This window comes from Salvelinus namaycush, chromosome 36, assembly GCF_016432855.1.
Source record: "Salvelinus namaycush isolate Seneca chromosome 36, SaNama_1.0, whole genome shotgun sequence".
NCBI lineage: Eukaryota > Metazoa > Chordata > Actinopteri > Salmoniformes > Salmonidae > Salvelinus > Salvelinus namaycush.
In genome coordinates, this window is record NC_052342.1 from 5,314,937 (window position 1) to 5,339,105 (window position 24,169).

General features: G+C 43.3%; 1 protein-coding gene across 1 annotated transcript in view; it reads left to right on the forward strand.

Annotated features, from left to right (window-relative positions):
- The first annotated feature begins 4,635 nt into the window (after positions 1-4,635).
- Positions 4,636-24,169, forward strand: part of LOC120030366 (cGMP-specific 3',5'-cyclic phosphodiesterase-like) — a 93,319-nt gene continuing 73,785 nt past the window's right edge. The window contains exon 1 of the mRNA XM_038975751.1: positions 4,636-4,776. Coding sequence (XP_038831679.1) covers positions 4,772-4,776 — 5 coding nt within the window. The 5' untranslated portion in view covers positions 4,636-4,771. The remainder of the gene's footprint in view (positions 4,777-24,169) is intronic.

Genomic DNA, 24,169 nt, shown 5'->3' on the forward strand with positions numbered 1-24,169 from the left:
TGTTATTTCACCGAATTCTTGATTTCCTGGTTTATGCGACTGTAATTCCATTAGAGTGCTAGTATGAACATGTCTATACAATGAACAAAATATGTAGTTGAATGCTCTGGGCATGTTTACTGGTCTTTACTTTAGATCGTTTCTTGATGTTTCCTCAATTAGGTATATGCCATCGCGTCAATATAACTGACTGGATTTATGTGTGAAACGGAGCTTTCAGGACATCTCTTGTGTAACAAAATAGGTGATAGACATTACCTTTTAGGTCTGTGCTCAAGATGGAGGGATAAAAATGGCGGGGGGTTTTCCACTGCCCCACGGGCAGACGATACGGAAGTTAGGAAAAAGGATTTCTTTATCCATTCCATGTGGTTCTGGACTAAGACATTAAAGATTGAAGTCCTTCCAAGAAAAAGGAATGCAGGCAATAAACAAACAGTGGAGGAGCTTTCAGAACCCTCCAGAATAGTTGTGGGATCTCACTGCATTTTGAGTCTTTAGTTACTGAATAAAATGTAAAAAATGAGATATGTAAATGCTGTCTTTCCAAGGCCAATTCCAAGGCCAATTGGTGATGAGATGTTGAATCTACCCTATATGCATTTGATTAGAAATGCACGTTCGTATGACCTGGAGTGACGCATAAATTGATATTCATTGTGTTCCTTCGTAAGCCACATGGGGGCGGAATGACTTCCCGTAGCTGTCATGGACACCGTTCCCTGTGGATTTTCAGTTTATTTACTTCCACCGCAGGAGGTTGGCGGCACTTTAATTGGGGAGAACGGGCTCGTGGTAATCACTGGAGTGGAACGGTACCAAACATGGTTTCCAGGTGTTCATGCCATTCCATTTGCTTCCTACCGGACATTATTGCGAGCCGTTCTCCCCTCAGAAGCCTCTTGTGGCTTCCGCCTAACCTTATCCGAATGTCTCATCGATGTGTTTTCAGTGAATGCAGTGTGAGTAGGAGTGGACATAAAGACCTTACTCAGACCCTGATCGGAAATGACACTGAGCATACATGCGCACACACACACACACACCGGTCACTGCATGGGGACAAGGGAGCAATAGAACACACACTCGCTCACAGCCAGATTCATACATATATTCATGGAGAAGACGGTATAAAGAGAGATTCACAGTGAGCCATAACACACAGGGAAGTGAGCGACCCCCCCCCCCCCCCCCCTCCCCAACACACACACACAGCCCAATGTTCTTCCTCAGTGGTAGAAAGGTCTCTTCAGAACAACCTCGCTTCAGTGAGCTGAGCAAAGATCAATTCTCCAATTTCTCTACCACCCTGACGTTCCTGTGCGGTGGATACAGTGTGCCTTTGGGCTACTCCTTACATCCAGTTTTACTAGTCTGTGTCAATCATTTCCTGGCCAATCATCCACATCAAAATGAACAAGACTGAAGTTATGTCAGGCACACTTCCTCTGACCGAAAGCGAGACCGGGACTGGAAAGACCGAGAGCGAAAGAGAGGAGAAAGAAAGTGAATGGCCAGCAGACCATTTGAAGCTGAGCAGGGCTGACTGGCGTTTCAAATGCTAAACAGATCTGTATCTGCCGTCTGCCTCTCTATGAGTTGGAAATGAGTCTATGGGTGAGAAGAAAAAAATAACTAATTTGATCTGTGATTAACTGTGGGTGAATGGACTGTCTCTTCTCCAATGAATTCAATAGGAGATCTGTTTAATCTTTTCTCTTTTTCCCCTCCCACATCAAACCACTACTGTGACCGGTTAGAGGAGGGATGGAAGGAGAGAGGAGGAGTAGGAAGAGAAGTGGATTAGAATAGAGATGAAAGAACAGGATGTGTGGACACACGCACACAGACTGCCCGGTCTGTCCCCGTATCTCCTCTCAGTTGTCATAATGTCCACTTAATTATCTGGTATTTCAGAAGCTATTATGGTCACTGTGGATATGAATCATGTTTTGGTCCCGGATCTTATTGTAAATGGACGACGTCCTTGTCAGGTCACACAAAGCTCTTGTATAAGCCCTTTATAACACCTCGGGTGAATTCAGTTTTAATTAAACTGATACGATGTGTTTCTCTTTCTCTACCTGTTGTTCTGGTACCGTGCTGGCATTTCCTCATATTTTATTGGGATCTATTTTTGATTCCAAGCACCCTTCCGTTTGTCGACTCGAGAATAAGAGTCAAGCATGTTATTTCCCTTCGCCGGTGGTGGCACAGTACCAGGGTGTTTTCCTCATGTGGTCTTGGAAAAACTCAGGGCCATAATACCGCCTGGCAAATGAGATGTGATGGTGATACTTCCACAACGACAAACCATCCGTCAAATGAACTTCTGTGTCAAGATGTTAGGCCCAGTTGATTGACACGTGGTCCACCGTGTTAATGTGAAGTTCATATAGTCATCATTTATTGAATGACTACACACTGAGTGGAGCTAAAGATCGCAGCTGCGCCAACTGTGAAAATGGTAAACAACAGCTGTTGTAGAGAGAATGTTGCCCATTCGGGCTCCTAATGTTGACAGTTGCCTGCCTCTGGCCTGAAATTGACAGCGACTAATACAGCCATGTGGGCCGAAATGGTAGTGGTGATGGGGGTTCTGTGCTGTGACAGAATGGCAGAAGGAGTCCAATAAGGACAAGAAGTGTGTGAGAGTGTGTGTGTGCAGTGACTGGGTACATTCCCAGAATATTTCTACATTCAAGCCTGGCTCTGTCTCAGATGTACAAGCCAAGGACCTGTTATTGTGTGTTAACAACCGTTGGGTGACTCTGTGTGTGTACGCGTGTGTGTGTCTGCGCATGTGAACTGTCCGCGAACACATGCGTACGTGCACGCGCGTGTCATGCACCTTCTTATCCCAAAGCAAACTCATCAGCAAGCCTCCAAAGTCTAAATTCATCATCTCTTATCGAAATCTACACTAACACAATCTACCTGCCCTATCTCTATAACCTGTATCAGGCCTTCCTTATTGCATCACTGGTCTTTACTACTGATATGAACAATGTTCTACACAGACGTATGTGATAGTGAGATCCCTTGCCTCACAGACAGATCCAGAGGTGTGTAGTGAAATATCACGTGTGACAAAATTGGCCCACAGGAAATGGTGTCCCCCTCCTTTGGCCCTTAGCATGCTGGTTAAACACTGAACTGGACACTGTACAGTCAGCTTTGGCCTTGAAGACATACAGGCAGGAAGGTTAGCACGAGCTCTACGGACACCAAATAGGACGTTAGAGCGGGGGGAAAATAGCCGCAGGTAAAATATGATCTATAAACAAGATAGGCCTACATCTGACTTGTGTCAACCTTTTGATGACCTATAAAGACACTAAGATAATCACTAGAGAGTACAAACATTTTAAAAAAAGGTTTGGAGGACTTTACATGACACATCTAAAGGAACCAGATTTAAGCAAAGAAATGTAACATTTGGCGTAGGAGTAGGATGTCTCTTTGAACCCCCGTAACCTTTGAAGCAGAGGACCAACCACCCGGCGGGTCCGTTGGGATCTCCTTTCATCCAGCGGGAACAAAGCTTAACACATCCTCGCGCCACGGCAGGTGACACACACATCTTAGACCTTACATGCACCGTCACTCACGCCACACGCACACACTCCCGTGAGGTTGTACGCACACGCATACTCAGTGATGGGAATGATCAATTAGAAACAGCCAAACCCTCAGACTACATCCAACTGCTCACACATCCCATACACACACACACACACACACGCACACACGCACACACGCACACACGCGCACACACGCACACACGCACACACGCACACACGCACACACACACACACACACACACACACACACACACACACACACACACACACAGTTGCATCATGTCTCACCCCAGACACGGTGATTTCCCTGTTGTTTTCAACTTCTGAAACTCCTTGTTACTAGGGAAGTGTAGACGACAGAGGAGAGGAGTGGAGAGGGGATATCTCTGTCCCAGCAGGTCAATTCCAGTACCAACCAGGACTTGAACATGGAGTCTAGTTAGTGGGAGTGGTGGACCTGAGAGTTCAATGTCAACACTTTTACTCGCTCATAAACACACACGATTGAGCATGTGTTGCTGGGACTTAGGGAGATATACAGTAAAAGGAGAGATGGAGAGGGTGGGGAAAGAGAAGAGAGGGGAAAGAAATAGAAAGTTAGTGAGAGAGAGAGAGAGAGAGAGAGAGAGAGAGAGAGAGAGAGAGAGAGAGAGAGAGAAAGAGAGAGAGAGAGAGAGAGAGAGAGAGAGAGAGAGAGAGAGAGAAAGAGATAGGGTTAGAGGAGAGGAAAAGAAAAGAAAAGAGAGAGAGAAAGAAAGGTAGGGGGAGAGAAAGACCACATTACAACAACAGGTCCCAGCTCAGTCCAGCTCTCTATCCCTGCAGGGCTGCACAGTAGGGAGGAAGGGGGGTAAGGGGGGAGGATGCGAGAGGTGGAGGGGTGGAAGAAGGGGTTGTAGCAGTGGGGGCCGGCGAGTTCTCCGCCTTGGCAGAGAGGGAGCAATTATGAATCCCTCTCTCCATCCCCTCTATTCCTCCATCCCCTCTAGTCCCAAAAAAGGATATAAATAAACAGCCAGTCCTCCCAGAGCCCTCGCCAGAAAGGGGAAAAGTTTAACACGAGAGGAGAGGAGAAAAAGAGAGAGGGGAAAGAACGGAGAAGAGAGGAAACCCCTTGCCTCTGGTGTCAGAGTGTGTTCAGTGGTAGCAGCCGTGGTCAGAAGAGAGAGGGAACACATCCCTCCACCATGGGGTGAGTACTGCAGCGATAGAGGGGATGCTGTGTCGTCCCGACCGCAACCACCATTTGCCTGTGAGTTTATCATCGTTCCCATCACTGTGGCTGGGAGAGTATGTGCGTGTGTGTGTTTACGAGTGCTTATACCAGCAGCTCGGATGAGTTATGGGCGTACTTCATAGGGTTAAGGGACTACTGTGAAACTGAGAACACACTGTGCTCTCACACACAACCAGAAATCACTTCTGGCATTTAGGAGTGTGCTTGTGTTTGTGTCTCGGTGTGTGCGTGTGTGTGTCTGTGTGTGCCAGAGGAGGCTGGTGGGAGGAGCTATAGGAGGACGGGCTCATTGTAATAGCTGGAATGGAATCAAGGGAATGGTACCAAACACATGGAAACAACTTGTTTGTCATTCCATTCATTCCTGCCATTACGATGAGCCCGTCCTCCTAGAGCTCCTCCCACCAGCCTCCTCTGGTGTGTGTGCATGCCTTCATGCGTGTGTGTGCAAGTGGACGTGTGTTTGCTAGACGGCATTACTTTAAGTGCACCGCATCGGAGCAGACCTGTGACTATAATTGACTGTGCATAATGGAACAACCTCACGACGTAATTCTTTCTGAGTGAAACTTTTACACGGGCGCGGAAGAAACGCCAGGCAGACGGAAAAACAACTTAAGTGGCCCCGCTGTCTCGGAGCGGGGGCATTTACGTCCTTATGATTTATATTCGCTCACAGTCCAAGACTTTTCCAACACGTAGGCTTGTTTTTCCCAGGTCGCCTCCAGACTACATTTATTGTCCTTCGTTTAGCGTTGGCAACTGTAGTGGCGTGGTTCCTTGTAACCTTGCTGCGTAGGTCTAGTCTCTTGTCTTTCGCTTTCCGACAGCTCCCAGCTCATGCTCCAATTCGCCAGAAGCGCGGCGTCTCTTTAGCGCGTTGCCCTATGTGCGTCCATGGCGATGTAAAAACAATTTTAATAAACACGTCACAGTAAACATCGCCAGTGGCTCCCAGGAACACAGCTTTTCGCGGAGTGAAGCCAATCTTCGCTGGAGTCGTGGGAGTCGGTGTCTGTGTCAGATCCGGGGAAGGAGAGATTCCTCTGAAACATCTTTATTGAGCCAAAAACACAAACCACTGTGCAGCATCACCTCTGACCTCTAACCTTTTACAGTGGACTATCCTGATTTGTCCAAACCCTGTGATGACTGGAGTCTGTATGGAGGAAGCTTAGGGCTTCCCTGCTGGTCAGTTTCCTTGTTAAACTCTAGAGACAGCATGCTTCTCTCTCCTTCTTTCTCTCTCCCTTTCTCTCTCTCTCTCTCTCGGTCCACCAACTGTCTCTTCTCTTTGTCACCCATTTTATAAGGTTATTAAACACAAAAGGCACATCCCTCCCTACTAACTATGGGCCTATCCCTCTGTCCTTAACTAACCACAGTGGTTCATCAGAGGGCACCAGCACATGTTGTTCTAGTTCTGCCTGAGACTGGACTCAGGAGAGAATTCTTCGCATTGTTCTATTTATCTGCTAAGTATCCCTGCTGTCCTGCTGGCTTATCTGTGACGTCAGGACTGGGGATAGGAGAGGCTTCCGTCACAGTAGATTACTGTGCCTGATGCTGGGGATGAGTTTGTTGTTTGTTCTTGACTATAGATGGCTTCTTCTTCACTGCTTTTTTTGGTCCGTTCTGGTCTGTTACTCATTCTGCCCTGAAAACCTAACAATCTGGTTTTGTCGGTCTGGTTGTGGAAATGTCTCTGGGGCATTTCGTTTGGATTTGTGGGTCCCTCGCTGGTGGTCTTGGCGCGGGGGTCTGTCGGTATCTTGATTGGTGTGGAGAGCTCTTTTATCTTCTGAAAGGGCCGAGTATGTTGATGGACAAAGTGTGTCGATGTCACCGAGCAAGTATTATAATCATTTGGTGGGTGCTTATATTTGTCCTGTGTTTCACACGCACGTGTTGTTTTTTTTCACCCTGAGACACTCTCGGAGAGTGGGGTCACAGCCAGGGTCTGCCATTATCAGTGGCGACCCTGCAGCAATTAGGGTTAAGTGCCTTGCTCAAGGGCACATAGACAGATTTTTCACCTTGTCGGCTCAGGGATTCAAACTAGCGACCTTTCAGGTTATTGGCCCAACACTCTAAATGTTAGGCTGCCTGTGGCCAACACTGATGGTGTGTACATGTATGTAATGCTGGGGCAGTGTCTCCTGACAGATGGGGTGTTTTTGACTAGAGGAATTTGATCGGTCAAATAGAAAAGATAATGGTCAACATTTAACTTCAGAATAACATTCCATCAGACTGCAGTCTTTGTCTTGCATTCTGCTCTCAAGTGGTAACACAGCAGAATTGCCTGTTAACAGTGTCTTTTGCAATAAGATCTCATGGTTTGACAGCGTCTGACTTGAATATTCACAACCTGGTCTCAGAGCATATTGTATTATTCTGTATGTAAATCCAAGATACTCCATTTTAATATGATATGTTATGTTTCGTATGGTATGTATTCATTTGTGGATGTGCATCATCCATTTAGTATGATGTATTACAAATGACAATTCGTAGGATATATTACAAATTACATTTCAGATGACATGTTACAATTTGTATGATATGTTATGAATTTGTTGTGGCTAACGTCGGCTAGGTGGCTAACTTTAGCTAGGCTAGGGGTTAAGGTTAGGGTTAGGGTTAGGAGTTACGTGAAAGGGTTTAACATTGAGTTAAGTTTAGGCATTCATTTCGATTGGTAAGTGTTAAGGTTTGGTTTTGAAGTAGTCAACTAGGTGGGACTTCCTATGGGTTAAGGAAGGATCACATTATCCCATCCAGGTCAGGGGTTCCCCAACTGGTGGATTCATTTGTAATCTGAGCAAACTAATTAGAAATTACTTTTTTTTTGGTATTATTTATCATTTTCGTTGTTGGACGTAAAAGACTGTAAAAACACCAGGAAATCAGCTCAGCATTTCAAATCCATGATAAGATACACACATACTGGTGTGTTGCTTCTGTTTATAAATATATATTTGCTCAAAAGTAAAGCAATAAAAGGGTTCTATCTGTTTTATTAATGGCTAAGTCACCGGCTTCGTTTGGATTAGGCCTGCAAGCCCTGCTTGGAGGTTATTACTTCATAATGCAATCATGTAAGCAACAGCCCATGTGCTTCTCATCACAGGGGAATGACAATTGTCCAGAGGGGAAAAGAGAAGGCAAAGTTGAAAGATGCATATCGGATCTACAGTACGTCCCTCGGGAGACCGTTACATGTCTCACACACACGCACACTCTCCCTTTCTCTCTGGTAACGGCTGACATTTCTTGTGGCGGTTTCACAAGTCACTTTTTTCACTCAGGGGGTAGCAGAGCAGTGCCAAGTTCCCATTGTGTCCGTCCCAAATATCAATTTTGGGACATGAGTTATTCCAAGTGCCCGCTTGCTTAAAAATAGCCAAGGAACGAGACGAGCAGAAGTGCCGTGGCCAAACAAGAGAAGAGGATGAAGTTAACAGATGTCGAAAAGGCCCACTGCTGCTTAGTTTAGGTTGTATATGTAAGGTAGCATGGAATGGGGGCTAAATGTGGCAGACTGCTATGTTATGCAGAGTGCTGGGTTTCACGTCTTAGCTTCACACCCTCACACCTAAGGTCTGGGGAGGTTTGACAGGGGCCCCGGAAAAGATGAAAAACATCACTCCACGCTTTCAGGCTCTAAAAAAAGGACTTCAGATTTGACTCAAGGGTAACATGATTGAGTGCTACTAAAGTACAGCTCAAACACTTACACTGACCAGGCCATGTGTTTCCTATGAGGTCTGAGCTGTGATAGCGTGTCGCTGACGCTTGCCCTGTCAGACGGAAACTAAATCTAGGACACGTTTCCGCTCCCCGAGGTGAGTGTCTCGCTCTCGCACGTCTCAGCATTTATGCGAGGAAATTGAGTTCAATCAATCTCTGAGTGTGTGAGAATAAACAAAAAGGATGGAGGAGGAAGATGGAATATTTGATACCTAAATATGGCCATATCCATCTCGAGCACTCTCCTGAGTCACGTGCTTCATTTCGTCCCCTGTGCTAAGACGTGTGTGTGATGGAGGTTGCTGCTGGGAAGATGGGTCATCGTGAGTCTGCGTCTGGTCTACTAGATCAGTGGTTCCCAACTCCAGTCCTCCAGTACCCCCAACAGTACACATTTGTATTGTATCCCCAGACAAGCACACCTGATTTAACTTGTCGACTAATCATCAGGCCCTCAATGAGATGAATCAGGTGTGTTTGTCCTGGGTTACAACAAAAATGTGTGCTGGGGGGGGGGGGGGGTACTGGAGGACCGGAGTTGGGAACCACTGTATTAAACGAACATTACAACTGACAGGGGGGGGGGGTCAAAGCTTTTTAGGCCAATGATGGCTTCCTAAAGTGATATTTGATTTCAACCTGAATTTAAACCAAGTAAAATGTTATTCATGGAAACACACCTGTTGAGAATTATTATTTGATATAAACATTAGAGGGCAAAATTGGTAACCTAAATGTATTGCTGCTCACATCGTAGGTTGGCTACTATATTTTTAAATGAACCTTGTTTAGTTGAATGTGTCTCACCCTGGCCGAGAGGGGCTGTGACTAAACTCAATTCAGTACCATAGATCCGACTACACCACTCTAGGTTTACACCAAGAGCATAGGGAGCTCTAAATAGCATTTATACCACAGGCTACATATGTTGTTTTAGTTCGGGATTGAGTGGAAGAACATGGAAGGAGTGTCAGAGGCAGGTCACTCTTCAGTTTATTTTATTTCCCTCCAATTGTCAGTATCCATAAATAAACCAGTTAGCGTTGCACGAAAATGGAGGGCGGATGTAACACAAAACAATTACACAATCAAATCAAACAAAAAAACGGTTTCAGGGCAGGAGGAGGGAAAGCATGACGGCTAACTAACTCCGGGCATCATCTATCAAATTATACTTCTCTTAACAAAACCGAGGCTTCCGAAAGAGCTCTGCCACAGCCTCAGTCAAACGTAGCTTGCCTCTCCCCTGCATCTTATCCCCGGGGCGGCCGCACCTCAGACAACGAAAACAACGGTTACAAAAACAGGGTGCCAATCACATTTCTCAATTCATCACTGTGTTAACGAGCACTCAACTACGAGTGCATATGTTACAGCATGCACAGTAATCAAGGGCATTCATCACACCTGTGACAAGTGAGCGAATCCCTAAAACCAAAACATTACAAACTGAACAATGTTTACCAGCCTCTCTCTAGAACCAAACATTAACCGTGGGTTTATTAACAATGTGGCAGCATCATTAATATCTATTAGAGAGAGCCGAGCCGAACCACCCAGGGGATGCTGGTGATTTCTCCCTTTCCTTCTCTCTCCCTCTCTGTATATCTGTATCTCTCTCTGTCTCTCCCTCTGTCTCAATTCAATTTCAATTTAAGGGGCTTTATTGGCATGGGAAACATGTTTACATTGCCAAGGCAAGTGAAATAAACAATTTTAAAAAATGAGCAGTAAACATTACACACAAATTTCCAAAAGAAAAAAGATATTTCAAATGTCATATTGTGTCTCTCTCTCTCCCCCTCCTCTCTATATCTCTCTCTATCTCACTCTCTCTGTCTCACCCCCTCTTTCTCGGTCACTCTCTCTTTCATCTCCCCTCTTCCCTGTCTCTCTGTCTCCTTCTTTGTCTCTTCTGCACAATCTTCCTCTCTACCTTTCTGTATGTGTTTGTGCCCGCTAGATGACTGTGCCAAACAGGCATCCTGGGCATCTGGCTATACCCAGACAGACCTCCCTGGGCGCTGATGGATGCCCAAGAGCCTGCTCATCTCCAACACCCAGCCTGGCGCCTAATGCCACACATTCATCACCCACCACTGCCAGCCCCCAGAGCACCAGAGCTCTATAGCTCCACACACAGCTCAGACACAGCAGTGGGCTAATTCATTTAGGGTATAGCTGGATCTGCCTGCCTGTTGCTTGCTGCCATTGCACCAGACACCAAGGCCTCTCTGTTGGAATTCATGGAGTTTTCATTTAATACATTTTTTATCATCTAATCGAATGTGTCAAAATGGGAGGAATGAGGTGTGGGGGAATGAGTGTGATGGGTTGTTCTGCCTCACACACTGTGCTGGGTGATTTTCAGGAAGTGGCAGTTTACCCTCACAATAGTATTGTTGGAGCCATATTGAAAATGGTCATGTCGATGAAAATAACGTTGTGAAAACACATTATTTGAAAAGAATGCATGAACACCACTTGGTTCAAATATAAATATTTCTCTCTCTCTGTCATCACACGTGGCTGTTTCTCCTCCAACATCAAAATGAGAAACTGTTTTCTAGTTCAGCAAAGTTGAGGTCGATTCGTCTTGTTGTTGCATTACCTATCGACAATGTTGATGTGAATTTGTCTTGTTGTTGTGCATGGAACTCGAACTAGTGACAGTGTGTAGCTCAGTAAAAACAGCCCAGCATTAGGTCACTGATTACTGCTCGAAAGCTCTGTCAATGGTGCTTCTGGCTTTCACCGACTGAAGTACAGACCCACTCGCAGGGAATTAACAGGTTATTAGTCTGTTCAGACACTTATTACCTGAGAACACTGTAGTCTGGCGGTGCCTTGGGATAGGGTGACAGGAGAATGGGACAGGAACATATTATTATTATTACTACTACCTCAGTGAACAACAGAGAGCGCTAGGAATATGTTCCCAGAACTATTGTGACTCAAAGTGGAAATTGATATTAGTTCATGTGTTATTGTTCCCCATAATCTTGAGTTACTTGAAGTATTTGAAGTATCGACATGGTTTATCGGGAGTGGTTGACTGTGGTCCTTGATGGCAGGTATATACTGGTTGTAATCTAAGTCTTTAATCAGTGACTTGCTGATCAAGGCAAGTGAAGGCTCTCAATGACATCAACTGGCATCAATTACATACCAGGGAGAAAAGCTAATCAGTTGCACACTCGTTAAGCCCCACCGGATCCCCACAATGGCAATTAGAAGAGCAATTAGGGGAGCACCGTCCCCATAAACCACATCAAGTTAGATAACCCAAAGACTCTTCTATCAAAGTAGGACAGGGCATTACAAACCTGTAGCCCTGTGCTATGTTGACTAACTTGTAAGTGTAGGGCCTTGCATGTTAAGGACAGGTTAGACCAAGGTTAACATTGGCCGTGCACAGTAGATCACCTGCTGGGCATCAACAGAGATACTGTATATAATGATGAGATGGTCTTGTCCCAAATGCGGGAAGGCAGGTGGTCTGCTTATCGTTCTGGTTATCGGTCTGCTTATTGCTGTATTCACCCGTGGACAGATTTTGACAGGGGTTGACCCTCTCGTCTACACAATTTCTGCAAGGTCTTTCCTATGACGTCATCATCCAATCCCTGTAGTATCTCCCCCAGAGGTCTGTAACTAGCAGCAGATATACCCATCCGTTGTTCGCCATCTGCGGCTCCATGCCTATATGAGAAATGCACAACGATGACAAATGGGGGCATCATCGTGTTTCTGATACGCCTCCAAGAGGCTCTTCCTGAACCAACAAGGGGAAGGCAGGAAATACTCTCAAAACCGCCACCTCTCGCCCCTAGTTGCCAAGCAACAACGATCCTCCCACGATATCTGAAATTGTATAAGGAGCCTCGGCGTTACCAAATATGGATCATTAAAAGACAATTTAGGGTCTAATGTGTTTAGGCTTTTTTTCACATCTGGGATTCCAAAACGGAGAATATCATTACAAACAATTTTCAAGATAAATGAGAGATGTAAGGAGTAAACATTGAACTTAGGATATACTTACAAGTTAGAGCACTCTTTTGTAAACGTGAAAGAAATATTTGCAGCACCTATAGGGATATTCTTTTAATATGATACGATATTATTACACGATGAATTGAGGTGTTTTGAAAACGTAAAAAAAACTTATTACAGGTGAAATCAATTGAACCTACCTATTTGTATTTCATTTTTATTTATTTACGGACAGCCCGGGGCTCCAACACTCAGACATCATTCACAAACACAGCATTTGTGTTTAGTGAGTCCGCCAGATCAGAGGCAGTAGGGATGACAACATGTTATAATGATAGGTGCATGAATTGGACCATGTTGCTGTCTTGCCTGCACATTCAAAATGTAACAGGTACTTTAGGTGGTCAGGGAAAATGTATGGGAGTAAAAAGTACATATTGTCTTTAGGAATATAGTGAAGTAAATGTAGAAGTTGTCAGAAATGGAAATAGTAAAGTACAGATACCCTAAAAAAATGCCTTACAGTGCCTTCAGAAAGTATTCACTCTCCATGACTTTTTCCACATTTTGTTGTGTTACGGCCTGAATTTAAAATTGACGACATTTACATTTTGCGTTACAGGCCTACACACAATACCCCATAATTTCAAAGTGAAATTATGTTTTTTGAAATGTGCACAAATCAATAAAAATCAATAATCTGAAATGTCTTTAGTCAATAAGCATTCGTCCACTTTGTTATGGCAAGCCTAAATAAGTTCAGGCGTAAAAATGTCCTTAATAAGTTGGATGGTGTAAAGGTTCTCTTCCAGGGGTGAAGGAGAGGACCAAAATGCAGCGCGGCTAGTGTTAAACATGTTTAATACAAACACAAGTGAAACACTACAAACAACCTACAAAATAACAAATGTGCAAAACCGATACAGACCTATCTGGTGCAGAACACAAACACAGAGACAGGTAACAAACACCCACAAAATCCCAACACAAAACAAGCCTCCTATATATGAGTCTCAATCAGAGACAACGACTACCATCTGTCTCTGATTGAGAACCCACACTAGGCTGACATAGAAACAGACAAACTAGACACACAACATAGAATTCCCACCCAGCTCACGTCCTGACCAACTAAACACATACAAAACAACAGAAAACAGGTCAGGAACGTGACAGATGGACTCACTCTGTGTGCAATAATAGTGTTTAACATTGTTTTTGTATGACTACCTCATCTCTGTACCCCACACATATAATTATCTGTAAAGTCCCTCAGTCGAGCAGTGGATTTCAAACACAGATTCAACCACAAAGACCAGGGAGGTTTTCCAATGCCTCCATCCCTTGGAGCATGGTGAAGTTATTGATTAGACTTTGGATGGTGTATCAATACATCCAGTCACTAAAATGATACAGGCGCCCTTCCAAACTCAGTTGCCGGAGAAGAAGGAAACCGCTCAGGGATTTCACCATGAGGCCAATGGTGACTTTAAAACAGTTACCAATGGCTGTGATGGGAGAAAACTGAGGATGGATAAACAACATTGTAGTTACTCCACAATACTAACCTAAATGACAGAGTGAAAAGAATAAATATATTCCAAAACGTGCATCCTGTTTGCAAAAAGGCACTAAAGTAAAACTGCTGAAAATGTGGCAAAGAAATTAACTTTATGTCCTGAATACAACGCGTTATGTTTGGGGCAAATCCAACACAACACATCACTGAGTACCACTCTTCATATTTTCAAGCATGGTGGTAGCTGCATCATGTTATGGGTATGCTTGTCATCGGCAAAGACTAGGGAGTTTTTTGGGGGATAAAAATAAACAGAATAGAGCTAAGCACAGGCAAAATCCTGGAGGAAAACCTTGTTCTGTCTGCTTCCAACAGACACTGGGAGAACAATTCACCTTTCAGCAGGACAATACCCTAAAAAGGCCAAATATACACTGGAGTTGTTTACCAAGATGACATTGAATGTTCCTGAGTGGCCTAATTACAGTTTTGACTTCAAGTGGCTTGAAAATCTATGGCAAGACTTGAAAATGGCTGTCTAGCAATGATCAACAACCAACTTGACAGCTTGAATAATTTCTAAAAGAATCATGTGCAAATATTGTACAATCCAGGTGTGCAAAGAGACTTACACATAAAGATATACAGCTGTAATCGCTGCACAAGGTGATTTGAACATGTATTGACTCAGGGGTGTGAATACTTATGTAAATTAAATGTTTCTCTATTTCATTTTCAATAAATGTGTAAATATTTCTAAAAACATGTTTTCACTTTGTCATTATGGGGTATTGTGTGTAGATGGGTGAGACAAAAAAGAATATTTCATCCATTTTGAATTCAGGCTGTAACACAAGAAATGTGCAATAAGGGCTATGAATACTTTCTGAAGGCACTGTAAGTAGTACTTCAAAGTATTTATACTTAGTTACTTTACACCACTGCACAGCACCGTGATATGGATGGTAAACACAGAAATTCTGCCTCAGATTGTTGGAAAGAAGACCTTGGTTGTATTCATTACCTGACTGTTACAAAACTTTTCACAACAGAAAAGGTATACAAGTGTTTCTTATTGAGCAAGTTTGGGAAGTCCCACTCTCTCCTTGTTTAAATCTGCTTTCTTCTGTTTGACGCCTAATGAATTTGACCCAGCTTCTCTCAATGCTAACTCGCTGTTTATTAACAGAAGAACAACATGTGACTAGAACAAAGCTTGGTGATATAGAGGCTTCTGAGAGATTATGAAATAAGTATGCATTACAAACCTGTTGATCTAGCCTAGCATACATCTCAAATGACCCTATTCCCTACAATATAGTGCACTACTTAAGTCCAGAGCCAGAGCCACATACTGTAGAAAGACATACAGTATGGCCCTACTACTTTTGGCCAGAGTGCTGTACGTCTGCATAGTACGTGGCACTGGGCAAAAGTAATGAACTATATGATTTGAGACAGGATTGATTTGCAGATAATAAGTGTATAAATCAGGTAACTACCATAGAGCCTCAAAGAGCAATCTGGTCTCAGGGCAATTCCTAGGATTTGGTATGTAACGCCCTTCCCTCCATTTAGTATTCTATAGTAGTTAGGTTACATTATGAATGGAATAGTGGTTGTACAGTATCGAATTAAAGGAAATATAGTATTATACGTCTTTCTCTGATACCATGTTCCTTGTTGCGTTTTTTTTTTTTAAATTACGGTCAGAATTTACGTTGGTGGTTACGAGAACTAACGACAAATATTAGGACAATTTACGTAAAAGGTTAGGATGACTAAAACGACAGAGGTTGGCAGAATGTACATAGCAGGTTAGTTGAATTGGGTTAAGGTTAACATCAGGGTTAGTTCTCTCCGACACGACTCTTTGTATTGTTAGACGGTGACTGTACAAATCCAATCTCCCTACTTTCGTTTCTGTCTAAAGAAACGAGTCCATTAATAGGTATAATTTGTCTTGGAGGTGCTCAGAAATACATTGAGTATGGACTGACGCATAGGTTGCCCTTCTGGTGAGCAATGTGTTGAGGCGGTGTGTGTAATAACGTTACCCCCGGGCCATGCAAAGATTATGTTTGGTTATCTAACTCAGCGATTATCAACTGGTTCAGACTGGAGTGGATCGCGAGTGTTTTAGAAGAAAAAAATAATACAAAAAAATACATGTATTTATATATTTTTTATTTTATTTTATTTCAATGAAAAACACTCCATTCTGAACATAAACGACTAAAACCACATAGAAGGTGTGTAGAAATAATAAGGAACCTATATTTAAAAAAACTAAAAAAACCTCGGAACTGTTTTTCTTCAATTAAGTATTTTCAAAATAGAGCTATTAGCAGCGCAGTTTGATTTTGTGGTCTCAAACCAGTGAGTTTAACGTTCTTCATCAAGAATATGGGCAAAATACAATTATTAACAAGGAGAATGTGGGACTGTTGTTCCTTGTCATATATTTGGTAGATTTACTATCAATATAGTTTTCCAGATTGAATTGGGAACAATAAAACATTACGGTGCAAATATTGGACAACCTGGTCAATTTGGGTCCCGAGGTAAAACCAGTTGACAACCACTGATCCAATTTAATTAGTGAGTTTCCGCTCAGATTTTTTTTCTCCCAGTGTTGCTTTCCACCAAGCAAGCACCTTTTCCACACACTTGCACACGCTCATGCTTGAACGCACTCACATGCACATGCGCACATTCTGTATATGCACAAACACGTGCATGCACACGCGCGCGCGCGCGCGCACACACACACACACACACACACACACACACACACACACACACACACACACACACACACACACACACACACACACACATTAAATAAATGTTTAGGGGTAGGTTAACAACAGATCACCTCATTCTGATATGGCATTCCTTTTTTCTTTCTGTCTGGGAAATTGTATAGGCTGGAGGCAGATTCAAGGCCATTACCATAAGATCAGTCTTTTTGCCTGAAAAGTGAGTTTGAAAACACTCATCATTGTATGTATGTGTGTGCCTGTGTGTGTGTGTGTTTGTGCGTGCACACATGCATGTGTGTGTGTGTGTGCGTGAGTGTGTTCGTGTAATGTGTCTAATGAGTAGTGTGAGTGATGGTGATCATGCATCAAGAGGCTCTGTAATCAATCAACACATTCACTAATCAACACACATAAGGACAGAGATTACTTTCCATGACATTCACACTAAGACTAGTGGCCCCCGAGCCATATATATATATATAGCATACAAAGCTTTGGAAGCTATCCTTCATGTTGGCACTAATAGCTCCACGACAATGACATTCTAATTTGCATTCTGTCTTGGAACATGTTGGAGCCAAGATGGTGCCCGTTAACATTTTTAAGCTCCAACTGGGTTCCCTGGCTTGTCCACTATGGCTGTCTGTGAACTCTAATAGCCCATCCTTCCCGAACAGAACCTAGGTCGCACAGACGACTGATGGGACACTCGGGTCCACTTCTTTTTCCATTATGCTTCACCGAGTCCCCACGAGTCACACAAATCCATCCATTATGTGGACACATGTCCCCATAAACCACTTTAGATTGTATTAACCAAGGAACCGTCCTTTCAAAAGAGGAAAGGGAGTAAATGTATTTCTTCTCATGGGGATCATCTAACAAAATGCAGAGTTCAGACAGAGGTAACTGATAGTATGTTACAGTATGAGGCTGTATATGATGCAGTATTATAGCATGATGCAGTTTGATGCAGTATGATGTAGTATGTGCAGTTCCCATCCTGACAGACACCTAGTTAAGTTCGCTGATGACACTGCCTTGATCAGCCTGTTGCATGATGACGAGGAACACCATGGCCCGGTCCTAAATTACTTTTAGCTACTCTAACTCTAACTTCCGCGATGCGTACAAGCCCCCCCCCCCCCCCGCCCTCCCTTCGGCAAATCCGACCACGACTCCATCTTGCTTGTACCGTCCTATAGGAAGAAACTCAAACAGGATGTACTCGTGACTAGAAACATTCAATGCTGGTCTGACCAATCGAAATCCACGCGTCAAGATTGTTTTGATCACGTGGACTGGAAAATGTTCAGGGAAGCCTCAGACAATAACATTGATTTATATGCTGACTCTGTGAGTGAGTTTATTAGGAAGTGCATTGGATATGTTGTACCCACTGTGACTATTAAAACCTACCCCAACCAGAAACCGTGGATAGATGGCGGCATTCGTACAAAACTGAAAGCACGAACCACCGCATTCAACCATGGAAATACTACAAAAAGAAAACCAGTCACGTCACGGACACCAACGTCTTGCTTCCAGACAAGCTAAACACCATCTTTGCCCGCTTTGAGGATAATACAGTGCCACCAACGTAGCCCTCTACCAAGGACTGTGGGCCCCCCCTCTCCTTCTCCGTGGCCGATGTGAGTAAAACATTTAAACGTGTTAACCCTCGCAAGGCTGCTGGCCCAGACGGCATCCCTAGCCACGTCCTCAGAGCATGCACAGACCAGCTGGCTGGTGTGTTTACGGACATATTCAATCGCTCCCTATCCCAGTTTGCTGTCCTCACATGCTTCAAGATGGCCACCATTGTTCCTGTACCAAAGAAGGCAAAGATAACTGAACTAAATGACTATCGCCCCGTAGCACTCACTTCTGTCATCATGAAGTCTTTGAGAGACTGGTCAAGGATCATATCACCTCCACTTTACCTGCCACCTTAGACCCACTTCAGTTTGCATACCGCCCCAACAGGTCCACAGACGATGCAATCGCCATCACACTGCACACTGCCCTGTCACATCTGAACAAGAGGAAAACCTAGGAAGAATGCTGTTCATTGACTACAGCTCAGCATTCAACACCGGAGTGTGGTGTCAGGCAACAGCGCCTCTTCAACATCAGAAGGCTGAAGAAATTGGGCTTGTCACCTAAAACCCTCACAAACTTTTACAGATGCACAATCGAGAGCATCCTGTCGGGCTGTATCACCACCTGGTACGGCAACTGCACCGCCCTCAACTGCCCTGTCACATCTGAACAAGAGGAAAACCTATGTAAGAATGCTGTTCATTGACTACAGCTCAGCATTCAACACCAGAGTGTGGTGTCAGGCAACAGCACCTCTTCAACATCAGAAGGCTGAAGAAATTGGGCTTGTCACCTAAAACCCTCACAAACTTTTACAGATGCACAATCGAGAGCATCCTGTCGGGCTGTATCACCGCCTGGTATGGCAACTGCACCGCCCTCAACTGCCCTGTCACATCTGAACAAGAGGAAAACCTATGTAAGAATGCTGTTCATTGACTACAGCTCAGCATTCAACACCAGAGTGTGGTGTCAGGCAACAGCGCCTCTTCAACATCAGAAGGCTGAAGAAATTGGGCTTGTCACCTAAAACCCTCACAAACTTTTACAGATGCACAATCGAGAGCATCCTGTCGGGCTGTATCACCGCCTGGTATGGCAACTGCACCGCCTTCAACCGCAAAGCTCTTCAGAGGGTAGTGCGGTCTGCACAACTCATCACCGGGGGAAAACTACCTGCCCTCCAGGACACCTACAGCATCCAATGTCGCAGGAAGGCCAAAAAGATCATCAAGGACAACAACCACCCGAGCCACTGCCTGTTCACCCCGCTATCATCCAGAAGGCAAGGTCAGTTCAGGTGCATCAAAGCTGGGCCCGAGAGACTGAAAAAACAGCTTCTATCTCAAGGCCATCAGACAATTAAACAGCCATCACTAACATAAAGAGGCTGCTGCCAACATACAGACTCAAATCACTGGCCACTTTAATAAATGTATTTCATAAAGGTATCACTAGTCACTTTAAATAATGGCACTGTAATAATTTTTACGTATTCTACATTACTCATCTCATATGTATATACTGTAATTCATACCATCTATTGCATCTTGCCTATGCCGCACGGCCATCGCTCATCCATATATCTATATGTACATATTCTTATTCCATCCCTTTACATTTGTGTGTTAGGTAGTTGTTGTGAATTTGTTAGATTACTTGTTAGATATTACTGCAATGTCGGAAATAGAAGCACAAGCATTTCGCTTCACTCGCATTAACACCTGCATTGCTTGCTGTTTGGGGTTTCAGGCTGGGTTTCTGTACAGCACTTTGAGATATCAGCTGATGTAAGAAGGGCTATATAAATACATTTGATTTGATTTGATTTAACCATGTGTATGTGACCAATAACATTTGATTTGATTTGACTTGAGGTATAGGGCACCTCGCGGCAGGAAAAACAGAACTAGACAATCATTTGTGCCAGGTGTGATATCCCTCCTAAACAACTCTGGCTAATGTTACTATCGACCCAGTAAGGCCAGCAGGTTAGTCTCTTTTTATTGGTATGTAACAGTTATGAATGTTGTATTGTCAGTTTTTATTCTACTGTATTTAAATGCCACTTTAAACATGTACATGATACTGCAAAAAATGTCCCCATGGGGACGATAAATCAATAAAGTAAAGTGTGATGAAGTACAGTGCCTTGCGAAAGTATTCACCCCCTTGGCATTTTTCCTATTTTGTTGCCTTACAACCTGGAATTAAAATAGATATTTTTGAGGGTTTGTATCATTTGATTTACACAACATGCCTACCACTTTGAAGATGCGAAATAGTTTTTATTGTGAAACAAACAAGAAATAAGACAAAAAAACTGAAAACTTGAGCGTGTATAACTATTCACCCCCCCCAAAATCAATACTTTGTAGAGCCACCTTTTGCAGCAATTACAGCTGCAAGTCTCTTGGGGTACGTCTCTATAAGCTTGGCACATCTAGCCACTGGGATTTTTGCCCATTCTTCAAGGCAAAACTGCTCCAGCTCCTTCAAGTTGGATGGGTTCCGCTGGTGTACAGCATTATTTAAGTCATACCACAGATTCTCAATTGGATTGAGGTCTGGGCTTTGACTAGGCCATTCCAAGACATTTAAATGTTTCCCCTTAAACCACTTGAGTGGTGCATTAGCAGTATGCTTAGGGTCATTGTCCTGCTGGAAGGTGAGCCTCCATCCCTGTCTCAAATCCCTGGAAGACTGAAACAGGTTTCCCTCAAGAATTTCCCTGTATTTAGCGCCATCCATCATTCCTTAAATTCTGACCAGTTTGCCAGTCCCTGACCATGAAAAACATCCCCACATGCTGCCACCACCATGCTTCACTGCGGATGTTGTTCTCGGGGTGATGAGAGTTGTTGGGTTTGCGCCAGACATAGCATTTTCCTTGATGGCCAAAAGCTCAATTTTAGTCTCATCTGACCAGAGTACCTTCTTCCATATATTTGGGGTGTCTCCCACATGCCTTTTGGCGAACACAAAACGTGTTTGCTTATTTTTTTCTTTAAGCAATGGCTTTTTTTCTGGCCACTCTTCCGTAAAGCCCAGCTAGGTGGAGTGTACGGCTTAAAGTGGTCTTATGGACAGATACTCCAATCTCCGCTGTGGAGCTTTGCAGCTCCTTCAGGGTTATCTTTGGTCTCTTTGTTGCCTCTCTGATTAATTCCCTCCTTGCCTGGTCTGTGAGTTTTGGTGGGCGGCCCTCTCTTGGCAGGTTTGTTGTGGTGCCATATTCTTTACATTTTTTATAATGAATTTAATGGTGCTCTGTGGATTGTTCAAAGTTTCTGATATTTTTTTATAACCCAACCCTGATCTGTACTTCTCCACAACTTTGTCCCTGACCTGTTTGGAGAGCTCCTTGGTCTTCATGGTGCCGCTTGCTTGGTGGTGCCGCTTGCTTAGGGGTGTTGCAGACTCTGGGGCCTTTCAGAACTGGTGTATATGTACTGAGATCATGTGACAGATCATGTGACACTTAGATTGCACACAGGTGGACTTTATTTAACTAATTATGTGACTTCTGAAGGTAATTGGTTGCACCAGATCTTATTTAGGGGCTTCATAGCAAAGGGGGTGAATACACATGCACGCACCACTTTTCAGTTATTATTATTTTTATTATTTTTTAAACAAGTAATTTCCCTTCAACAATTTTGACTATTTTGTGTATGTCCATTATATGAAATTCAAATAAAAATACAATTAAATTACAGGTTGAAATGCAACAAAATAGGAAAAATGCCAAGGGGGATGAATACTTTGCAAGGCACTGTATATCAGTATGATGCAGTATTACAGTATTACAGTAAGATGCAGTATTACAGTATTACAGTAAGATGCAGTATTACAGTATTACAGTAAGATGCAGTATTACAGTATGATGCAGTATATGAGGCAGTATTACAGTAAGATGCAGTATTACAGTATAAAATGCAGTGTATGATGCAAGTATTACAGTATGATGCAGTATTACAGTATGATGCAGTATTACAGTATGATGCAGTAGGATGCTGTAGATATGTGGAATTATTACTTTATCTACCAACAGATGCAGATACTGTAGATTCCAGATGGGTAGGTCCACTGTGGGTTTAGATCTATCTTTACAGAGTTGTAGCCCCCTTTATAATGATGGAAACTGTAATATATCAGGCTGGTAATTGGGATGTCTGACAAGCACCCTTTGATGTTGAGATGGATGAACATACATGGGAAACGGAGCGCATTGAGTGCATTCCCAGACATGGTCTGTTTCAAAGCCAAATTCCTCTGGTTTACAGATAATAGGGAAAGGCAATTGTTAGTGCACATACTATATTTATGGTGGAAGGGAAGGCATAGAAATACACATCATTTATGCAGAAATACACGTTTGATGTAATTAAAATAGCATGTGCTGTATAGGCATATTAGAATTCTGAGGCAAGGCTGTCAGAACTGTAGCTGGACTGATTATTCCAACGTTACAGGATAACTAAAATTGCTCAAGATTTCACGAATGAGTAACATGATATCCCTTCATCCTGATTGGGTAGTTCATTAAATGTTTTTCAACCAACTATTTGTAGCTGAAGTTTCTCTCACCAAACCCATTATGGGTATTCAAGGTAACGTCAGTACTGTTGCAGCTAAAACACAGTATTTGATCACTTTAAATTTTTAGCCTGGGAACAGGGAACATTGGCAACGTACAGCTAGCTATTCAAGGGATCTTGTTTTTTCAGTTTCAGTTTCATTTCCAGTTTCTTGTCAGTGACTGACTACATGTGTTAAAAAGCATCTGCTGTTGATGATGATGATGATGATGATAACGATCACTAAAACATTGAATCACTTTTGAGCAGTGGGTGCTACACATTAGCAGTGGATGGCTTCCCTCATTACGATGTAAAACACCTGTACCCTTGCAGCACAGCTCTATACACAGTCAAGGCAATCCATTACTGTCAACTGCCTACATCTAGTACACATTTGTGAAATTACTTTGACGTTGGGAAAGGGTTGGGAAACCCTGTGCCAAATGACTAAAATGTAAATGTCAAAATGTAATGTATTCGGTTTCACTCGTAAACGTCAGTCATTCTGAAGCGCCGTGACACATTGCAATGGGAGAAGTGCTACATGCAGAGATGGGAAAAAGATACATAAAAATGTATCTTGTTACAATAACAAGATACTCTAAAAACCAATGTATCAAGCTAAAATACTTCTGCAAGTACACACCTTCACTACAACAACATTTTCAGTAACGGTAACTAAAAACATTGACTGTGATATGTGTTTGTTTATCTACCATAGTTGAATGCACTGACTATAAGTACCTCTGGATAAATGACTAAATGTAAATCCCCCCCTTTCATCTTGCATTGGTATCAGAAGTCTGATGGCACTATGGTGAGATGAGTGTCTGCTAAATCACCAAAATGTAAATGTAAAAATGAACAATTGCAAAGCACACTGTGTCACACCCTGATCTGTTTCACCTGTCTTTGTGATTGTCTCCACCCCCCTCCAGGTGTCACCCATCTTCCCCATTATCCCCTGTGTATTTATACCTGTGTTCTCTGTCTGTCTGTTGCCAGTTCGTCTTGTTTGTCAAGTCAACCAGCGTTTTTGAGTCTCTGCTCCTGCGTTCCCAGTCTCTCTTTTTCTCGCCCTCCTGGTTTTGACCCTTGCCTGTCCTGACTTGGAGCCGCCTGCCTGACCA